The following is a 23,165-nucleotide window of genomic DNA, read 5'->3' as shown; positions in this document are numbered from 1 at the left end:
TTTGCACTTAAAGGTTAAGAGTAGAGGAAGGACAGGAAGAAGAAAAGTATAGTTGGAGGGGGATCTGAATCTCTACATAGGTAAAGATGAATAAAATAAACTCAAAAACTGGATACAGTAAAGTCCATCAGCTTTCCTGTATCTATGCTTACTTTTCCAAACCAAATTATAGAGATAATTGAAGAAGTTGTTAGAAGCTCTTTAAAACACTACCTTAAAACAATATTGGAAAAACATATGGTTGCAGTTATTGTAATTGAACTGTTTCCATTTATCCTAAATGAAAATCAAAGTGCTGCTGTAAAATACAGCATAATAAAGATGTTGATTCAGTTAAGAATCGTAAGAAACATATGGTATAGCTAATTATTGATCAAAAAACTACAGCCATACAATCATGGACATGAATAAATTTATGTCTGACTACTAAAACCAGATGCCAATGAAGCACTGCAAGTGGTTCACCTGCATTAGCAAATAGTCAGTATAATTAAGAGGAAAGCATCACCTGGTCTACTCTATTCATTTAGATTTCTGCCTCTGCTGAAATCTAAGGTTTTATTATAAAGTACTTAATCAGTTTAGGCAACATCCGAACATTTTATTGCCTTGTATACAAACGTGTTCAGGAAGTAATTCTGATGAATGGAAAGTCTTATATCTTCACTGTACTAGTATGGTTATAAACAAATAGCAAATAAGAAAAACCCACATATTTTAAAACTGCACCAATTCATCAGAATTAGAGATAACTACTGGAGAACAAAATGAATCCCAAGAAAGCTCAGAACCCTGCAGTCTTCTCTTCCATTTTCCCACTATTCCTAACTCGTCACTATAAAAATGCTCTTTGGTGTCCATAGTGAAACCTATTAGTAGAAGTGGTGCATAACAGATACATAAACCTTTAGACCTCTAACTAATATCACAAAACCACTTTTCTTTCCTGTATGTTAACTCTCAGTGTATATTTCCAAAGTTGCCTTTTAAATGTATTTTCACATCTTTAAGATCTGAGACCATGTGGATATTCTTTCCTTACGTTGAAAAAGAAGTGCTGTCAGCATAGAAAGATTTGAATACCACTGACTAAAAAGGGTCTGTTTTTAGTACTGAAAGGATTCAACATGAAGGATATAATTTAATAGAAAATATTTTATAATAAAACTAAAGAGATTTAACAAGTATTTTTTAAATTATAGGCTCAGAATCACCATGGAATATGTAATCATAGAGTGGGGAAAAATAAAACTGCTAATTAATCATTTGGGATTATTAGCTTTGGTGAAAGCATTTGTCAGGCCATTTATTACATGTGTAAGAGTCAGAAGGAATAGCCTTTCAATAATGAGCACTTGAAACTTCTGCTCTCTTAATGACCCTCAAAGCTCTCACATTTTCAGAAGCGTATTTTAAGGGTAATGACCTTTTTGATTGTTAACCAGAGCAATACCTGAAATGGATCCCTTAAAACTGAATTCCATGTAAAGTTGATTAACAAACATTAAAAATGCATGGCATTTAATAACGTACTCTCATGTGTTGTACAGTAATAGGTTGGTTACTTTAAGTTTGGACAGATGAGAGATGACCAGACAGCACCCTACACTTCTGGTGATCTTGGGAACAGCGAGCTTAGTTGACAAAGAACTACAAACAGCAGCCCTTGAAGAGACAGTAATACCCAGGCATTCTAACTTATAATTTAAATAAACAAACAAGCAAACCATACATTAAAGACTCTGAAGTTTAAACTAAAATTCTTAAAGTTGTTAGGAATCCAAGTTATACAAATATGGAAAAATATTAATGGCAACATATAAAAAGAACAAATATCCACGCAGCACAGATTGCTTGGAAAAAAGACAGCATGTTTTGTTAATTTTCATTACAGATGGGTAGGCAGGGTTTATTTTATTTATTTTCAAATTGAGAAATATGTTTTTCAATGTGTTCCCACCCTCACCGTAGCTCTACTTCACATGGCAACGATTTCTTCCTAATGCTTCAAAGCCTTTTCTGATTACTGGGAATAATTAGATCTAAGCAGCATTGTTTTCATATTAATTGACGTTATTCACATAAAGTTCATGTTATTAAAAACATGGTGATAGCCGTAACAACTGAGCTGTTGTAAAGTATACTGAGTACTTTTTGATTTCGAAAAATTAAATCATAGCTGGGGAGGTTTTTTTTTCTTCTGCAGTTAAGTAATTCCTACTCTTCAATCTCTTCACATTGTCCAAAGAGATTGACTGTAATGTTTCAAAGCCTGTAATTGTGATTTTTTTTTAATCTTTTGAGGAGTTTTCTATTTTAAAATTTACATTCCTATTTCCTATTTTCAGTGACTCAAAGTATGGCCTGTGATTCTGAAAGCTTTATTAAAAACAAAAAGCCTCAATCCATCTTTACAAGTCATATGCTGATATTTAACAAAATCTTATTTAAAATAGAGGTAAAAATAGAAGAAAAAAAAAGAAAATTGACTGCTGAATTGCAATGGTGAGAGTATAAAATCAGTTAATTGAGTGGAATTTGCAAGGTTTACTCCTACAGTGGTCCCATGCAGTATCAAGCTTGGCATTTTATACCCAAGTATCAGACATTTAAACAAAGAACTAAGAACTAGACAGCTTCACTACAGGAAATGGTACCTAATGAAGTTCATGCTGAAGCAACTGCTTAGATCACTATCATTTTTCTTTTTCAATAGGAGGCACCAAAAGCCTCCGGGAAGACAAAATAAGCCAGAGATCCCTCTAGGCATTAGACCTATACTGGCATTAATTCAACTTCGGGACCAAGTCAGCTGTGAGTTAACCCTTCAGACAGAACAAGCCTGTCACATTAGGGGCTGCCTGCTAGGACCTGAACATGCACTTTCCAGAGAACTGAAAAAAGTAATTCAAGTGTTTTGAATTGTGCATCAACTCTCCCAAAACACTGTTGCAACAGGCAAAAACTATCATGAATACACAAGATCCACTAAAATAAATCAGGATATATTATAGAAAATTCATACGCAGTTGAAGTGGTCCCTTGAGTCTGCTAGATTTACCAATCAGTAAGATGCACTAGTGTTTGTTGCTTTCTGCAAAGGCTGTCCAATGTTCATTAATGGTAATTTCTCATTAAGAACAACTGTTCTACAAGTATAAAGATCATGTATATGAATTTTAAAATACTGCTACACCTCTCAATTTTCTGAATTTTTTTCCATCTTGCCAGTTTCCATGACAGCTATAGAAGCAAAAGGTGACTCATCTTAAGACTACCCAGTTACATACTCTTCAATTAAAAAAAAAAGACATTTTAAAGAGTGGTATTTGTGTTTATAACTATTGTGGTACTTTTAATGTGATACCGGATAAGAATATTTCTGCAAATTCTGATCATAAGAAATTGTTTGATCAAAACATCCCATTTGTAAAATTTGCAAATAAAAGATTTATTCTATTTGGCTAGAATAGCAGGTTGTCTATTCTTTTAGTTTATCAGCATACAACAGCATAAACACAATAAGTGGATTATAAACTTACGCTGATAAAGGATTAAAACCACTAGGGAAAAATATATGACTGACAACAACAGAAAGTCATAGTCGTGGTTGCTTTTTGTTTAAGTGATATGCGGAACCATTTTTTTTTTTTTAAATTATTTCACTACAAAATAAGAAAAAGAGTACTGAATAACTTTCCCTTCCATACTGGGGGCAGGGGAGAAGTACTTGTTTTCCATAAAAATGAAATTCCCCATTTCCTCACTCATGAGATTAAAGAATATTAATTAGAACTGAAAATTTACTGTCCTAAGAGTCTTAAAAATGCTCCTGCACTACTTGTGTCAGTAGTTAACAAACAAAGAAATAAGAGCGATAAGGTGGTTTTCTAAAATGGAACATCTATACGATTATAGATGGTTAGGTTGACATCTAACTCAGGTAAGTGAGGTGCTGCTGATAAAAAGAAGATGAATATAATTAATATAATTCAAGAGTTCTTTGATAAGTTAAATGAATAATCATAACCTCCTGTATATGTAATAGACTTCTGTCAGGTACACTGTCTCAGGTGCTGCAATTATAAAAAAGTGCAATGCAACACAAACACTCATTGCAACAAGACTAAGATGCAGCTGACAAGATTTCCAAGATATTTCAGCATCTAAAACACTGAAGTAGAAATCATTAAACAGAATTCTGCCAGAACTGGTATTAAGGCTTGATGCTACTCCATATTTTGCTCATGAGCTTAAGACCACTGATGAACATCACCAAAAGCCAAACAGCTGGATGTCAGTGGTTGAAGTGGTAAGACAAAATAACCTTCCTTGGCTGGCTAATCAGTCCTATTAAGAAGAGGGAAGGAAAAAAAAAATCATGCTTTTACAGAGCCAAACGCAGAGTTGCACATTAAAAAAAACGGGATGCAAGACACTGGACTAAAATACAAGTCAATATCTTGGATGGCAAGAACTCTTCTCCTCATAAATTCCCAACACATTACAGTTAAAGCAGTAACACAAGCTACAGATTATTTATAAGCGGGACAGCGTCGAGTACCAGCTTTCTGGGCCTGAAAGATGACAATTAGATTGTTGTATTTACTTATTAAAAAAGGATTTTCAAAAACTGTAAAGGGTTTGATCTTTGAGCCAACTTAACTTATCGAAAGACCATCAAGTTGATATGACTAGCATGAAACATCATCATGACAAGAAAATAAGGTAATAAAGGACTATAACAGTGGCATAATAAAGAGATACCGCAAGCTTCAGATTAAAAGTGAGATGGTTTTAAGCATGACTCTATTCAACCAGAGGGACCAATTATCAAGAAAAATTCTGTTGCATTCAAAATAAATCACCATTGAGATAGATCTGTATTAGCCAGTAAGTCAGAGGCTCACTATGAGCCAAAAAGCATTCAGGGACCAAATGATCAAATAATCCACTCATCTTAAACACTGTGGCATCACAGTAACTGCACTCAACTCAGTCAATTGTGCATAAACCACATAACCATTTAGTGCACTCCACTGTGATTGTGACAGAGGCACAGGGCCATATGGTATACTTAGAAGCACGTGAAATATTCAGGACACGTCTGAAAAAACATGTTCTAAGCAGGAAAGTGTTTTAACCATTTTTATCTTGAAAAAAGATTACAGGTAAGTCAGGAATTTGTATTTTGCCACCACAGCCTTTGTATGGCATGATTCTTCCTAAGAAACGCTGCTTCCCACATCACAATACATAAAATACTTTTTCTCTCACCTCACTCTTCCAAAGACTGGATATAGCATCTCATTTAAAGGTCTTGCTGTTATATATTTGACTGTGTATATCCTCTGCTCCTAATCAGCAAATGATATAAATCCAAGCACTGTTCAAAGATTACACCCGTACATCCTTTCATGGGTTACTCAGTCATTAAGATAGGTAGGGAGAAGAATGAAGACCTTAAAATAGGAGAACCATGCATTCTAGAAAGCTACTTTTTCTGCAAAAATGTTTCCTGTTCAACCTAAAACTTTATACTATGTCTAAGCTATTTAATTTAAATGACTGTTTTAAGGCACTTAATAGTTTTATTGCAAGGGAACAACAATTAATTTCCCACTTTACAAGATGCACATAGCTATAGTCTGTCTCTGATGTCAAGATGGCTGTTCACCTGTTCATTAATTGCTCTTATCCTCTTCCTTAAATTAAGCAAGAATCAACACTATTTGCTCTTCTCCCTTAAGTATTTTACTCACCCTTATCTAAGAATGAAATGTGTATTACAATACTAGAAGAGACAGTGACGTTATAAACCCAGCCACTCTTCCCAGATATATTTGGGGAATTTTTGTGTCAATTCCATTATGTTGAACCTTGAGGGTTTATGAGATTAAATCGAAACATAATGCTAACCTAGAATTCTGTAAATATCTAGACACAAGAAAGAATGCATCAACCATTACTTAAGTTCTTAGCCTGTGCTTATGGAACAAGCCTACTAACTTTGCTACAAATCATTTTTAACAGTGAAAGCAGAGAAGTCTGGCAACTATAATATCTTTACAAAGGAGATGACAGTTCTTAAAGATGTTCCATTTTCATTCAAGCTTTTAAGCTGTTTGAGGAAATGTGCTTATTGTTTCTATACTAATTTTTATTATCATGTGGTACTCTTCTAACTTTTGGCCTATTGTGAACAATGTCAACTTATTTTCACGACTGAGTCGCATTTCCTTCCCCTTTCGGGCTTTGCATGTAGGTTTACATATTTATGCATAATATGCAGCTGTAATTAGAATATGGAAAAAACTTTTAAATTGCTGCTGGCAGAATATCTTTCACAGAAGGTACAATTGAAAAGAGTGGGAATGGGTTGACCTTCCAAAGAATTATTGTTCAAATACATTAAATATGAGACAATATTGAAGGTGAGAGGAAAGAAAAAAAAAAAAAAAAAAAAAAAAAAATATATATATATATATATATATATATATATGACACTTTACCACTTTTTTTTTTTCTCAAATGAGTGATTGCTGTCTACCATTGCTGGTGCATTGATTTTGGTTCCAGTATACTCCACTGGGGCCTTCCTGAGGACTGAATTTCTGCAAGCGTGTTGGATGGGAACACCTAAAACACCCCTAAAAAACACCTAAAAAGGCTGACTTTCCAGAACCATGAGAATTCACAAACAAATGAAGGAATTGTGGACATGTCCCAAATCAAACATCCTCAGCTCGCAACACACCTTTTCACCTCTCCCCTCATCTCTACACCTGGAGGAATTAAACCAAATTAGTTAAACAGTTCTCTTGTTCTAGAACTGGTTTCATCATAAGAAAACTGGAATGGCTTCTATATCCAACTTGCGAAAAATCTCAACTATACATAGTTTACCTCAATCCCATGTAGCAGGTAAAAACACAATCAAATTAAAGAGGTAAAACAACTTCAAAGACCTGAAAGGATGTGGCAATGATCAAGAAGTCCCTTATAAATATGTTACTGCTGATGTCTAAAGTCAAGTCTGAAGTAAAATTTCAACTCAATGCAGAACACTCAGTAATCCTAAGATCATGGAATATTAACATTTATTTCCAGTTGTAGTGGAGAAGAAGCTAAATGTACTTGCACACAAGGAGTGTGAAAGCATCAAGGATTTTGAAGAGTTGCTTTAGGTCAAGCACATCCTAGCATAGTAACTCTACTCCTTTTCCAGTGGAAATTATCCATTGAATTTATGAGAATACAGAATCAAGTGCCCTCAACTAACTTCATTTTACTAGTTAGGTTTCAGTCACACATGCAATTTAATTCCACAATGGAACAATGAGAATTTATTTCCTACTGTCATCTGTCTTCAGAAAGTGCAATTCATACCCCAAGCTATGCACATGTGGCTTCTGAGCTGTAGATGGTGCTACAATTGGTGTTAACGAGAAGGGAGACCCCCCCATTTCTTCAGGAAAAAGAACACAACCCATGAGCTATCTTTTTGGCTGACATCCTAGTTACATGCAATGTGGGCATTAGCTCTTTTAAGACAGGGGACTTGCCATGCTCAGAAACAGCAGCGGGTATATCACAAACACTCTTTATACTGAAATAATTTCTCAGTGGTAAGAAAATGGAAAAGGTGTAATATTCTCAAGTTAATTTTGTAAGAAGGCAATTTTATTTGCAGCACCTAAAAATAATCTGAAGTGTTGGTACTAAAGAGGCTGATAGATTCAATTGATTGTAGGCAATATATTATATTAAAACACTGCACTATTTTATGATTAGTAGGATATCAAATCTTTGGAAACCAGACATTTTAAATTGTCTTTATAGTGGTAAATGTTTATTTTTTCCCTAAAATAGCTGAAGTTATTGGTCTTTCTTCCCTGAATTTTGTACAGAATCACTTCCAAGTTGCATTAATTCATCTGTGCAAGCTTTTTATACAGACTCTCTCACACAGAAAAAGGGCACAAATTAAGCCCAAGTCAGCAAAGTTGTTGAGGAATGAAAGCTAAAATGGTGAGACCACCAGAAATATCTTGCTCTAAAATACTCTTCACATTTGGTGTTAGAAAATGACTGGGTTTCACGTCAAGTGGACTCACCTTTCAAATGGACCCCACCTTTAAGAACGTGATACCTTCCATTTAGTATGATACATACAAAGGCTTCTTTAAATCTGTTACTACATGAAGATTAAGATACTTAAGCACATATAAACTGTGTTATGGATAATTTGAAATAAAAAAAAAAAAAAAAAAAAAATCACCTAAAGGCTATGAAGGTCCAGAAAAGCGACATTATGAGAAAAGGCATTAGTTCAAGTTCAGGATTGATTTATTTTCACGAACCCTCCATGATCTAGATTCTTGAAAAAGATGGAAAAAAAAGCAGCTGAAATGATAATTACTTAAAAAGGTAACAGACAAAGGTGCTGTTCAGAAGCATTAAAGGAAGCTGGAGAATTATGCTGGGTTAAGATTTTTTGTGACAGCTGTTCTCACAGAAGCAAGGAAGATAAGCATCGGTCAGATGCCTGAAAGTGCTGTTGTGACTATAAACTTACAGGAATTGATTGACTCTGGTATCGTGCTGGAGGAGTTGTAAGGCCCATAAAGGAAGGCTGATGCGTACTCATCTGTCACAGCGCTGTGAAAACTGGTTTGGCTGCTCAGGTTGTTGCCACTAGTGCTGTTTCTGTTGTATAAGTTGTTGTTCAGTTCATGGTTATTTCTGTGAGGCAGCTGCAAGCTGCCATTCAAGTGGCTGGAGATTTGGCTTACAGAAAAACCTGTCCTAGAGCACGATGATGTCATTTTGCTCTCATCATCATCTGAAGCGGTATACAGGTTCCCTAGAGAACTGGCTAGTCTGGAGTTTATGGAAACGCTGAATGGAAAACACATGTGGGGAAAAAAAATACACACAAGGTATGTATCGATATATACAGAACAAAGACAATTCAGAAGACATTAGATGAATAACCTAGATGATTCTTAAATCATGTTTGTACACAGGTTCATCTTCCAGCTCTCAAATAATGAAAACCAGAATTCTTTGTCAGGAGTTCCTAACCTTTGCTTATTAAAGCAGCACTACGGCCAGCTTTCATCTCTTTCAAACCATCTGCACATGCAGGAGATTGTGTTAAATGGTTTAGCCAGTGGCTGATCTATATTGAAGTACTTCATGCACATATAATGGTTTAAGAACTCCTCTTCCACTTCTCAAAATCAAGTAACCAAGAATTAATATGATAAAATTTGACAATAAAAAGAGGGTGTCCTGTAATCTCTTTAAGTTAGTTATTTTCTTCAAGTAAATATTTGTGCCTGGAAGTTATTAAAAATGCATCATTCTAAATTTAATTTAACATCCATAATTACCTAGTATAATAGTAATAATGGAATAAAATAGCAATAAATCAAGGGTTCATAAAGAAACATTAATTACCACTCAGTATTCTTCTGAGAAAAGACTTGTGGGAATACTTGCAAAACTTCTATAAACTCAGATGAGTGAAAAACCCCACCTGAGCAATGTACTACTGTTTCTAACTTGACATAATCCCACGAAAACTCTCATACCAGTAGTATAGGTTTTGAGGTTTGGTGATTTTTTTTTTTTTTCATATGCAGGCAACTAAAGCTTGGCTAGTGGAACTTTAAGTAAATTTAAGCCTTATTACCCAAGAACAGCAAGCACTTAGTAGACTGCATGTGTGTTGAAAACCATCGTAGTATACAGTAAGTATTTGTATCAAAATGAGAATAAGAAGCAGAAAACCTTTTAAGGTTAGAGCCGGAGGATATGGGAATTCTGCTGATTCTTTCTGCAGATGGTGACTTAGCTGCCAGCACTTTGGAGGCCTTCAGAGGAGACATGGATCCTTCTGTGCTACCTGAGGTATTCAGTCTAAAAGGAGGGCAGAGTTTTAGTGAGAAGCAAGCTTTTTATAATTGAAATACACACCTCAGAAACACAGTCTTAATACATAGACTAGTATTTTAAAAAGTGGGAATTCTCAAGTCTGAGTACTGAGAACTCCACAGCAAAAACTCAAGTTTGCCTGTTTTCAAATATATTTTCAGAAAAACCTTCTCAAATACCCCATTCCTAAGATTTTCCCCTGCTGTACTGTATAATACAGTTAGAGGCTACTTTTTACCTTGATAATTTGTGAAAGCTAAGTGTCCATTTTGTATCAAATTTATTGTAAATTTGATTATAAGTTTTAAACATTGTTAATTTGAGAAAGAATAATTCTGTGTTTGCAACAAATCCAGTATGAGTTGAAAAAACACCCAACATTGTAGCTTTCATAACAACATCATAATTTCCAAATGACAGCAAGAACATTTTTACAAAGTTGCACAGAACATACAGCTCTTTCTAGGAGGGGACTCCTAATGACCAAATTCTTCATATTTTGATGATGAGCTGTAAGCATGTACACTGGACTACTCCAAAAGGTTAGCATTAGAGCTGTCTATATCAGTTTATTAAAAACTGATAAACAAATAGCTGTTGCAGTAGTATGAAGTTCTCCCCATCCTTAGAGCAGGGGATATGACCAGGGTCAGCTCTTAAAGGATGAAAGACCTTGAATACGAGTCTCCCAACTACAAGCACAGAAGGAATCACATTGAGCAGAAGCAGTTTTAATTTCACACCAAGAAAGGGTAAAAAGACATTTTCAATGTTAGATATCTAGAATAGTCCATCTCAAAACTCCAGGTGGCCACAAAACTGAAGAGAATGTGTTCTTTTCCGTATTCATGCTTTAAAATGACAGCTGTTTTGTCTTACATGTTATATTATAGATACAAAACCAAGACTCAATTCTGCCATTTCTATTCAGTGTTCTGATGTCACTCAGAACACTGAAAATTTAAGATCTAGGTGGTACACATTTAGAACTATAATTTTAAAGTTAATACCTGAAAGGCTGTGATATTGACCTGGTGTGCAGTTTCATGTCTTGCAGCCTAAAGAAACACAAGCAGAATCTTAATCAAAAGAAAAATAAGCCCTCCCCCTCTCCCAAACTGTCTTGCATGTATCATAGTAGCTTTAAAGTACAAGACTAGCAAGAGTTAAGAATCATTAACAATCACTATTTTAAACTTAAACAGATAAGTACTTCAGGTTTATTTTCAAATGTCACATTTTTACTGCTTCTGAAGAATTTAAGATTTATATAATGAGTACAGAAAAGTAATTACAGAAAGATAACCAAGTTGATTGAAGACTATTTTGTTTGAGACATAAGTTTAAAAATGCTAGTTAGATATACATTTCAAAGTTTTGAAATATCATAATAAGTAGGTACCCTGAACAGGGACACAGAGAAAAAAATAAACCAAATCTGCAGCTAATGAATAGATGTATATCTGCATAAATTTAGTACCACTGCCTTAAATGAGGTCATGTACTTGCCATCAAGATCCAATAGCAATAGACTGAAATTAAAACCGCAAATTACCTCAGAATTAATTACCTCAGAGCTCCAGTTGTAGCAGAACATGGCCGTCTCCGACTTTTTAAAGCATTAAGCCTGTCTCCCTGTGTCATGCCATTCTGAGTTTCCACACCTGCTTTATCTTCAGAATCGTTCTGGGAAACACAAAGAATTCAAGCAAGGAAATACATCAAATCCTTAGGAGTAGCACAGTTTCGTAGTATTGAACATCTCCTCCACAAAGATTATCATTTAAAAGGCTCATCTACAGTCTTCCGTGTACAGAGGACACTCCTCTGTCTTTGCATAGTTCCAGTAAATTAAATGTGTCACTGTACAAATGCACATTCACAGAGGCTTTTTTGCAGAAATGTGACCTCAAAATCAGCTCAAGATGCTTAAGTCTAACATCAGTATTTATTTACTTCAAAGGCTTAAAACTCCAACTCCTTTCTCCATCAGTATTTTTAAAAGTTATCAGTGTGAAAGAGAAGCAGTAACACAATTTTGTGATATGTACAAGGAAGAAATTTAAAGTTGTGTGTCCTGCAAGAGGAGCTAAAAAATCAACTTCCATAAATTACTAATTTTTTTTCAAAATAAAAAGTTCTCATGTTCTCTACAAAATACAGTTTTGAAAAAAAATTCCCCATGAGAACTTAATGAGGAATATAGGATGAGTAGATCTCAGAGTTTTATCTACTTCTGCTAGCTTTAGAAAATATTATAAACTCTAAGAAATATTAAAAGTGTATGTCAACACTGTTTAAATGCCTGTTTATAATTTCTGACTGATCTGAAAATAGACTCTCTTAAGACTCAAGTATTAAGTATAGACAGTATCTCAAGTAGTAGAGGAATAAGGAAGCACAAAGCAAGAGAACTGATCTTTTTTAAATTGCCAAATGAAAAAAAAACTTACACCAATTATGCTTCCATTTGATCTCAGATCAAGTACGTGTTTGTAGTACTGCAGTTCCTATTGTGCCTCATTGACCTCACTGCTCTGGTAAAACAGAGCAATAGTTTCTGCCATTAACCAAGATGAAGGATTGACAGAAGTAGTAAGGTAACAGAAGTTAATCTAATGATGTAATGGTCTAAATGTTGCATTATTTACAGGAAAAATTAAATATTTTAGCTAGATTTCATTAAAAACTATATGCTAGACCATGGTTACCTATCATTCAGCCTCAATGCTGATCAACTTTGTTTCAGAGTCTTTACCTGCCCAACATTTACTGCATGTAGCTATTCTGTCCTCTGACCTCATGCATTTTTGGGACGGGGAACATTAATTTGTTTTGAGCTTCTAGAGAGCCCAGTATAATGAGGTTTTGAAAAGTAACTGAATACTCAAAGAGATAAGTTAAATATTTTGAAAACAACGTTAAACGGCTTTAACATGAGATCTGTAAAAAACTGAAATTTACATATTACAGGGCAGCTACAGCAGAAAAAAGCAGCACTGTGAACTTATACTGTGAATCTATACATGAGCTGCTGCACAGCGTACAGGTAGTTGAGTTAGCTGCAAGTAAATTGCCTTGATACTAGAAGCAGTAAAGTTGTAGTAGTAGCTGAGATTCAAAAACATGACTTTTACCCACACGGCTGTGTGCCAGCTGCTGTCATTAGGCACAGAGATCATCTCCACACAGTTATGTTCTCCAGCTACTGACCTAGATATTTAACTTTACATATTCCAAGCCACAAACTGAACTTCCAAAAGGGAAATAGTACCTTTACAGAAAATTATTCAAGTTGCTCTTCCAGATTATGATAGATCACATGATAGATGATTATTTTAATTTACACTAATGACTATCTAAAGAAGGTGCCCACTACCTCCCTGGGCTTTTACATCAAGTAAAGGATTCCATCAGCAACATCAAAGTGCTTCAGTTATTACAGAGCTAAGACAGGATCAATCAAATGCATGGTTCCTCTAAACTGTTTCTCACAGATACTGTAGGCAACTACAGTTTAAGATTTTTACAAGTCCAGAAGCAGAAGTATGTTCACTTTAGTCCACACTTCATGTCCCTGCTTCTACTACATAACTGGAAAGGTCCTTACGCAAAGTGTACACATGGCATCAGTAATCCATAACACTGCGACAAAGGGATAGACAGCTATACACTTGTGCATTATTAGCTAGAAGCTTGGAATAAATGGATTTCCAGGAAGAACACTGATCATTTTTTCCTCCATTCTCCAATAAACAACTGAAAACCCTGAAAGAATGACTTGAAACAATGCAAACCTTTTGAAGTTTGCAAAATTAGCTATAGCAGTTTTAAACATAGCCTAAGCTTTTTACTTTTATTTCTGATAAAGGGAAGATTTGTTCTAATCATGACCCATACAAAGTTCAGTTGTGAAAACCTAGTACTAATATAAGCCTAAAAAAACCTCCCACCTAAAAATTATCTATAGCTAGTTATAAGCTCCATCTCTGCTCATTTGAAGGTTTTCTTATGAACTCTTACCTCCCTGTATTGATCCAAGTCCTGTACTTTATTCAAGCTGTCACTGATGGAAATGTCATTCAAGCCACAAAGAACTCTGTTCATGTTTCCATCAGCTACTTGTTGTTTCTGCTTTGTTCGGATAAGATCCCCCTCCAGCCATAACATTTCCTGCTTCCTTTAGGATACAAAACAAAATCAATTCATATCAGCAAAACTAAATACATATAAAAAGCCAATATGAAAACATACTACTGTTATAGATTGCCAACATTTGAACTTTCTGTACATCTTCAAGTGGAAAAAAATTCAAACGCCTATCAAAAACAAACAAACCCAAAAAACAAAACAAAAGAAAAACAACAAACAAAAAACCCAACACAAACCACAATGGTTAAAAACAACAAAATCACCAAACAAGTTTGCAGCCATCACAAATCATACAGACACTAAGACTTCGTTTTATAAAATACTACTGGGAAAAGAAATTAACTAAACAGGAATTTGCGATGGTATTTAGAAGGCTTTTAAAACAAAAACTCATGAAGTAATGCTTTTATATATGTAATGTGTAGCAGAAGTAGTGATACTGCACAGTGGAAGTGGTCATAATCATGTAAAGTTGAACAGGACTCTAGTATTTTAGAAAATATTATATCCTTCAGACAGGTGGTAAAAAAGTTACAACATACATGGGCTAAGCAAGTTTTTATTGATGCGACTGCATTATTCTTCAATAAGGAAGTTTGCTGGGTAGGTGCCTGTCATGCTATTTCCATCCAAGAACTGAGGTCATATTACTGCAACAAAATTAAATTTCTATACTAATCAGAGAATTAAAGAATGAGAAATTAAATCAGAAAACACTTTCACTGGAAATTTTTCTTTGTTTGAAAGCAAAATATTACAGCAAGGCTTAAGAGCCAAGTAGTCTGAGCCAACTGCCTAACCTTGCTCAATAATAAATGGGAAAGGTAAGCACTTCCAGAAAAATTTCACTATGTCCCAAGAACACAACAAGAGAAGGAGGAAGCAAAGGGCACAGGGACAGGGAACGCCACTTATTGCACCTAACAGAAGTAACCTAGAAAACAGGCTTGAATTTAAATACCTTTAAATTGATCTTTCAAGATCAATTGCATTCACAGTAACAAACTGATTTGTTACATACTTGGGTGGGAGGGTCTATACAAAAGTACTACTCAAAGCCCCCTTAACAAACCTCAAAGAACTAAAGAGTTGGAGCTTTGACTTCTATGAAGGCTGGGAGATCAAAGTTGCAAGATTTTTCCTTTGTGTCAGAGGCAACTTTGCAGCCCTGAGGGCAAGATATTTTATATTAGAATGATGCAACTGATGTTGGCTCCTTCCTTCTCAATTCCATTTTGACACTAGTGGTGACATTGCTTGAATTTTGTCTGATTGTCAAAACAGGTATCTATTGCCATTAGAACAACAGAAAATTCTTACTGAACAATCCTACAGCTCTTAGCTGTGAATAATGTACAGATGAATTTAAAAAAGTGAAGGATCTTTTTCTATCTATAAAATCAAACCGAATACACACCACTACAGAAAAGACATGGGCCTTGTTTTTCTTACCTTTCAAGTAAACAGCACCTACTAATCACACTACCTACTACCTTTCTCAAGTTTGCTCTGTTGTGCAAGTTATTTTAAAAGTGCATCATCCAGGCATCAGCCCCAGGTGAAGAAGTATACCCTAGCTTCTGTGAACACAGGGTTTCAAAGTGTGTGATTCACAGTCTTTTAAATAACAGGGGGCCACCTCTCAAATAAAGGAGTGCCCATTCAGCTGCATTGGAAGATGCATAGGAATCCTCATTCATGCTCAGTTTCTCTCATGAATTACAGTAATACTCTTTTGTCTCTGATATCCTATGGATTTTAACATGCAGGCTCAGCGCATGTTTTACTGTATTTACACAGTATCTACAAGATCTGTTACATTTGTCTTTTTTTGAAAAAAGATAATTTGTGATGGATTATCTCAAAATGTTGTTTCTCATAACAGTGAAAATGCCTCCAACTAAATAACATCATGGTATCCACACTGAAATATGAGCATAACCACTATGATAGTGATGTACAATGTAGAAAGCACTATGAAATTAAAACTTAATGTCTACGTCACTGAAGCCAGTGCAATTTTGCCATTAATTTCCAGTCAGGATCAAACCTCGAATCACTCATTCAGATTATCTCTCAATGAAATGTTCTCAACCCGAAGTACACACTCAGTTTTGAGAAGGAGCTATATTACAATCATATATTTGTTTTGCTAATGACTATTAGGTCCAAATCAGAAACACTTCATACTTTATGCTAGGAATCTGACAGATCATAAGCTGTCCAGCACATACTTATTTAATCTTTAGCTACAAGAAATTAAAAACCATATCATTTCTACTATTGTAAGATGAATTTTGAAGCATCATAATTGGCTATATATAAAGTATATAAAGTCTATCCTTTCTATAATATGTTGATTTTTTAATAAATCCTTACTGTTGATTTAATCTTTTGTCCACATAGGGACTTTACACTTCCAACACGTTTGTGTAACTCCTAAACATGCAGAGTCTTGAGACCCTCTGCCCCGTAAGGTGACAAAATGCATAGCATTCCAGAGAAGATGATTGCTACTAATTAACTAGCCTTAAATACATTGATTGCAACAGGCAGTAATATACAACATCAGTAGACAGAGAGTAAACTCTATCAATAGTGCAAGATGGATAAGGATATAGAGAAGCAGTTGATTCTTAGCAGCAAGGAAGGTATACATAATACGTACTCTTCTAAGAAGTGTTGCTGGGGTCCTATAATAGAGCCTGGTCGACATATTCTTATCCAAGCAATAGCTTCAGCATGTGTGAACCTGTAGTGCTTCATTATGTAGCAGGCAATCAGTGTTCCTGTTCTCCCCAGGCCAGCTGCAGAAACACAAATACCAGTGTTCACATACCAAGTCATCAGCATTTCATAATTATCAAAGTGTGGAATATGAGAAGACTTCTCTGCAATGTTTTTCACCACCTTAATATTTGAAGAAAGTTTCCAATTCAGTATCCCATTCATCACATAATTGGATTTCAATGCTGTAGATGCAATAACATATATTTCATACTCATAAAAAGCTGAGTGTTTAAGAATGCATGCAACAGTGATCACCCTTGCACAATTCCACTTCAAACATTTTTTTTGTCTGATATTTAAAAAAAAAAATCCATGACCAACCTAGATACAAAGTTCATATTTATAAAACCAGTAAAAAACAAAATCAAAGTACCTTTGAGGTGCCAACACACATACTTTACAAATCAATGTGCAAATACATATGCACATCACAACATATAACAATATCTTCTCAGCCAGTCGCATTTTCTTTTTGAATCAGTTTTGTTGTAAAACCAACCTATAAAAGTATGCACTGCTATCTATATAAACAGCAATGAATGTTCACCAGCATATAACTGTATACATCAATAGCTCAAAAAAATTTAACCCACTGGTCCCCAAATGACAAACTAATCCTGCGTTTAAGGGGAGAATAGAGAGACACAAAAATTAGCTTTTACCACCAGACAAATCCCTCACTATAGAGTAAGAATCAATACCTTTCTAGCCTCGTGTCTTATTTACTAGTAAAGTGTCTCCCCATTTAAACCTTATTTTCCCACAAATACAATATTTGCAGTTTACAGTCCGATGGCGGCCAGCTATTGTTATGCACCAACAGCTATCTAAATGGAAACTCTCTAAGCAGCCAGACATTCTTGCTGTCAATTCTACACACAACTACAAGCTCTTTACATTTAACCAATAGCTAAATGTTGCTGTGACTGTTTGGCAAGTTAAGATGATTCAGGTAAAAGCTCACAAATAGTGAGATTCGCTAACTGGATACTGGAAGACCAGCTCTGAAGGCTCATTTAAGAAGGGGAAGTATTGTTAAGAGAGAGTTTTGGGCTTAAGTGGTTTTGTTTACTTGTTTGATTTTTAAATGCAAAAGGAATGCCACATGCAAACAGGTAACCAAGAGCTGTACTATACTAAGCACACGTCTGAATAGAGAAATGGTCTCTGAAAATTGAAGTTGACGTCTACCAACTGCACATATCACTAAGACTTCAGTTCTTTAAGTTCCTGCTAATGTACAATCTTTCCATAGCAATGTTTTGCATTAAACCATTGTATAACTTCTGGGACAAGCAATTTCTAGTGTGGAAGCTGTGGCTGGAATACTTCTGCAGTGAGTACAAGAAAACTACAGACAAGATATTAACTGAGTTAACTGCTGATTTAACTCTGTATAGGCTTATTTAGAAGGGTGTAAAAAACCCAAGCAAACAAAAAAAACTACACCACAGACTGATTTGCTTATTAAATTGTCAGGCAAAAGATCAAAAGTACTTCAGCTTAGCAAGTGCATATCCAAGTCCCTAAAAAAAGTATATTGTTTTCCTGTAGCAACTAAACCTAGAGCACAACAATCTACTCCTGTTTTAGTCTTTTAGCAGATGTCCAGATTGTAAATGCCAGAATTTCTGGGTTCTAGCCACATTAACAACTTGTTAGCAAATAAACTTATCTTTAATATGCATGTTTACTGTTCATGCAAAAAATTATGAATAGTGCTATTCTTCTTTCAAATCAGCAAGACATTCGTCTCCACAATGTCCTTACAAAACTCTAAACATAAACCAAGCTGAACCCTTCAAAGCCTTTGTTAATCATTCTTGACTAAGCATGTTTTATGTATTTTCTGGCTGATTTGCTGAAATAAGCTGGTTTGAAATGCTGGCATCACAATAACGCACATTAACTTGAAGGGTGGAAGTCATGCCCCACAGAAAAATGTAGAACAGTCCAAAAGCACAAAGAAAGCCTTTCAGTCTTTTGCATTTCCTAGTCAATTATCATAATGCTGGGAAAGCATAATGCAAAAGTGAAATCTCCATCAAGTAAAATTCATGCCTTCAAGTGATATTAAGAATAAACAGAACAATGAACAACAGATTGTCAGTTACTGTAAGCAGTCGTGTAGGATGAAGTAACTTCGTATGTGCACGAAAATAACAAATATTTGTCATTCATTTAAGCCAAGAATCATGAAGCGATATTACTTTCACAACCAGAAAGCATTATTTTTTAAATGCTTTATGTCTGGAATAAACTTAATGAACTTATTTTGAGCTTCAGTCTGAAATAAGTAAGCGCATATACCTTTACAATGTACAGCAACAGCACCGTCAGCATTTTCACAGATGTTCAGGAACCTCTGAACTATACTGTCGCTTGGTGTGCTTCCATCTATGAAGAACAGGTCATAATGCTCAAAACCAGCATCAGTAAAGCGTTTTGCCTCATAAATTTTCTTGTTTAGTCTTATGATTGATGTGACATTATGTTTCTTGAAATAGGGAAAGTAGGCTTCAGGTGCATGAAGAGGATAACCTATTAAAAAAATAAAGCAACAATCATTTAATGTCATATATGAAGTTCAAAGTCCTCCTAATCAAAATTGCCTCCAAAACTTTTTGGAATGAAAAAAAGGCTTGACTATTTTATTCAGAATAATAAACACATTAAGCGATATTAAAAAACAATTGTCCACAAAATTCTCATGAAGACAACTATAATGAAAAAAAGGATAGGAAAAAGAATTAAAGCACAGTATATGTGAAACACTGTACTGTCTCCTCATTAGCCCGTTCCTCTCTACAAGTAGGATTTATATATGAAGTTAGGCACATATATGAATATAGCATTTCAGAACAGCTGTTCATCTATAGTCAAGTTGCAGATCAAAGAACAAGAACACACTTTAAGAGGAAACACTCATTTATCAGGAAAATAGATTGGTGATCTATACTATGGATGAGAGGAACGGCCGAAGAATAAACTGTAATATCAGAAATACGCTTGCTTCACTGTGCAGTAATAAAGCTTTAGTCCCTCAATTCCGTTCAAAACAAAAGGATCCTCTAGATGAAGAAGGGGGGGCAGGGAGTGTCCTGTTTAGGGCACTTTCACCAAATAGATGTTCTCTGACTAGGGTGTGAGGGAACACGTGCACACGTGTCTATATATGTTTGTAAAATGTAGTTTATTCTTTTCTATTAACAATCAAGTCTTGTAAACAAACACAGGAACAACATAGCTACCACACAAATCAGAAGGCCTCTCATTGACCAAATTCACTGGTTTATCTCCAGAATTTTTATTCCTGTTCAAATAAAGTCCAAAAGCTTCCCCACAAAACACGCATCTTTTCCACAAGTCATATATGCATTAATAAATGTGATTAGAGTCACAATATAATGACAAAAACATAGCTTTGTCATGTGTACTTAGGCTCCCCTGGGTGAGGCCTATTCATAGTCTCCAAACTGGATTTTAAGCGCTGGTGTTTCTTTGGTAGTTTTCAGTTATATACATGTTAAAAATAAAGCATAGGTTTTCCAAACTGCATGGAACAATTTTAGTAATTTTTGAAAAAATTCTGCAAGAAGGGACTGTAACAGTGATTGGGGAAGAAACCCAAACCAATCTAAATATTTTCTTCTTGTATTTCATTTAAGCCTTCGGAGAACACTATGCAATGAGCAGCGTTCCAGTCATAAAGGTAACATGAGAGAACAGAAGTGAAAAGACAAAGTAGATATTCAGAAAACATGCTCACATAAAGCCACATCGAACAAAGTACAAGGTGAAATTCAGCAAAAATCTGATTATAGTTTATAAATTACTCATTTTCCTTTTAGTAGGACCAAATCTCTACTTTCCCTCTGTTGGTCAAGTGTCTCTTTTATTCCATTAGAATCACATAGGTCCTTCCCATTATCCCAAGAATCATCAGAAGTAAAGACAAGCTTCTTTTTCTAGTCTTCCCTGGCCTTAGTTACAAAACTCTTAATATAGTTTCCTTTGCTTCTGCAACTCATCTTTAATTCTGTATACTTATCGTACCAGGTGTCAGGTTCCAGGAAAAAAGTCAGGGGCCTGAACTTCTCAGGCAATTCATCACTGAATGAAAGTCACTGACTACTAAAGGATTTGAAATTCTTCTATTAAAGAAGGATTCCATAGTCTTCAGAATTAAGTTCTATGATAGTATATAAAGTGTTCATTGTATGATTATTTCTGAGGATGATAATCTATAAACCTCTATCTTCTGCTCATTGGCTCTGATTATTTAACACACTGGAAAAAAAAGGATTCTAGAATAGCATTAAAATATACAGCATACCATTTTCAAGTTTGCTTTTTGGGTGCGGTCCACTAAATGCCAAAAATTTTCCTGGAACAATCCAGTTGAAGTCACCGTTTTCCACTCGCTATAAAAATTTCAAAAGGGAAAGAGAACAACATTTGAATATCTGTACATATAAGATTAAAGAAAAAGATTTTATTTTACTTTTGACTATGTTCTTGCTGCATTAAAACAAACCACTTCAATGTCATTAGTTAGCTTACCACTATAGGACAAACCAACTTACCACAAGCTGCTTCACAGAAATCTCTTAATAAAATGAAATGCAATAGGGAAAAATGCTTCCCTATAAGGCACTGGCTAAAAAAGCCCAAATTCACAGAAAATAAATTAAAAACCAATTAGCCTTCAAAACCCATTATCCTTTCCCAGTAGAAACAGAGATTTACATATTGGTATAAGCTCTGATGAGTCAGTAATCATAGTCACAAAGCAGAAAACAAATAAAAAGCCTAAAAAACCAAAACCAACAAAACTTTCAAACTGCGATAAGCAAGAATTTCTTGCTCACTTTAAAACAAGAACTTTAAAAAGGCTCTTCAAATTCTGACAGTGAGAAAACTGAAGGCTTCTTTGGAAATGCATAGCTAAAGTTCAAAACTCCACTTTCTTTTAATTGAAGGGTGCTTGCTCCTCATTTGGTCACACAGTTATTCTCAGCATGACTTTTAAGGACATGGAACTCAGTTCAACTGCATTATTAAGCTTGTGTTTTTAGCGCTCAGCTCATCAAAACATCCTAATGAGTGAAAGGTTCTGATAATGGACATTACTGTAATCAATTCACCGACTGTTTGCTTAGCAGAGCCCATTAGGCTGCTCCAAATGTCCTCACGCAGCGACAACTCCTGCAAGTTAACAGGGTTGCATAAGGACCAGCGAACCGACCTTGGGGCCAAGTCAGGACCCCCCTGCCCCACAAATTTGTATCACAGACCACAGGTTCAACACTGGAGCAGCTCTACCCCTTCAAGGAAGAGGTTAAAAGTATTTTCAGATTTGTATTACTGGTTTTATTTGTGAATTCAGTAGTTCTTCATAGTTACACGAGTTACTGTGAATAATTTTAAACAATCTCAACTACAGGTATCTATGTGCATACATATATATACTCAATGCTACATGCAAACAACATTATTATGAAAAAAGAGAACTTGAGTATTTTACATCTAGTCCAACAAAAGGGGAATTAGCTGCCTTGATAATGTAGAAAGATAAAAGACCTATAAACGTGAAGTAGAATTTTCTTTAGCCTGCTCCCATTAAGTCTTATGCAACTTTCCTCCACATAACTACACATTTGAAAACCTAACACAGCAAAAACCTGGAACGTTTAAAGTTTTAGAAATACAGCACAGGACGTATCTAAACATATAAAGCTGACCATGATGCATAAAATAAAAGACGGCATTCCAAAAAATAGACAAAAAATGAAAGATGATTCCAAGTTCCTGCTTTTTAAACTCAGACAGGGGGCAGCACACTTTAAACATAATTTGAACATATACGGTTTTCACAAACTAACAATGTTAGGTATTAAACAAGATAATGTGATAGCTTTAGTCAATTACTTTAATACTTTTCCAGGAAGATTAATGCCAACTATATCTACAGATTCCTAAGAATTCCCAACCACCATTTGTTTTTAGAATATTTTCCTTTTGTACATATAGTAAAAGAGCAGCAATTTCACACTTTAAATTTTAGTTACTCTTAATTTCAGTAATTCACCAAAAGCTGTACCAATTTCTTAATCTAATCATTATGTAGCATTACAGGATACAGAAATCCTGCTACAAGTTCTTTATGTTTTGTGAACAGCTGTTATAGTGTGCCTTCTGCAGCCAACATCAACTGTATAGATCTGTGTCGTAAATCACGTTTTGACACTGTTCATTCCTCTCCTGAGTTTACCCTCTTT

General features: G+C 35.0%; 1 protein-coding gene across 1 annotated transcript in view; it reads right to left on the bottom strand.

Annotated features, from left to right (window-relative positions):
* Positions 1–23,165, bottom strand: part of CDC14A (cell division cycle 14A) — a 60,838-nt gene that overhangs the window by 1,907 nt on the left and 35,766 nt on the right. The window contains 9 exon segments of the mRNA XM_065072492.1: positions 8,579–8,639; positions 8,641–8,901; positions 9,799–9,927; positions 10,953–11,000; positions 11,513–11,628; positions 13,966–14,122; positions 16,763–16,901; positions 19,195–19,425; positions 21,221–21,308. Of these exon segments, the coding sequence (XP_064928564.1) occupies positions 8,579–8,639; positions 8,641–8,901; positions 9,799–9,927; positions 10,953–11,000; positions 11,513–11,628; positions 13,966–14,122; positions 16,763–16,901; positions 19,195–19,425; positions 21,221–21,308 (1,230 nt within the window).

The sequence above is a fragment of the Columba livia genome, chromosome 8, assembly GCF_036013475.1.
Source record: "Columba livia isolate bColLiv1 breed racing homer chromosome 8, bColLiv1.pat.W.v2, whole genome shotgun sequence".
NCBI lineage: Eukaryota > Metazoa > Chordata > Aves > Columbiformes > Columbidae > Columba > Columba livia.
The sequence above is the reverse complement of the archived record's forward strand: the minus strand, read 5'-3'. Positions and strand labels throughout refer to the sequence as shown.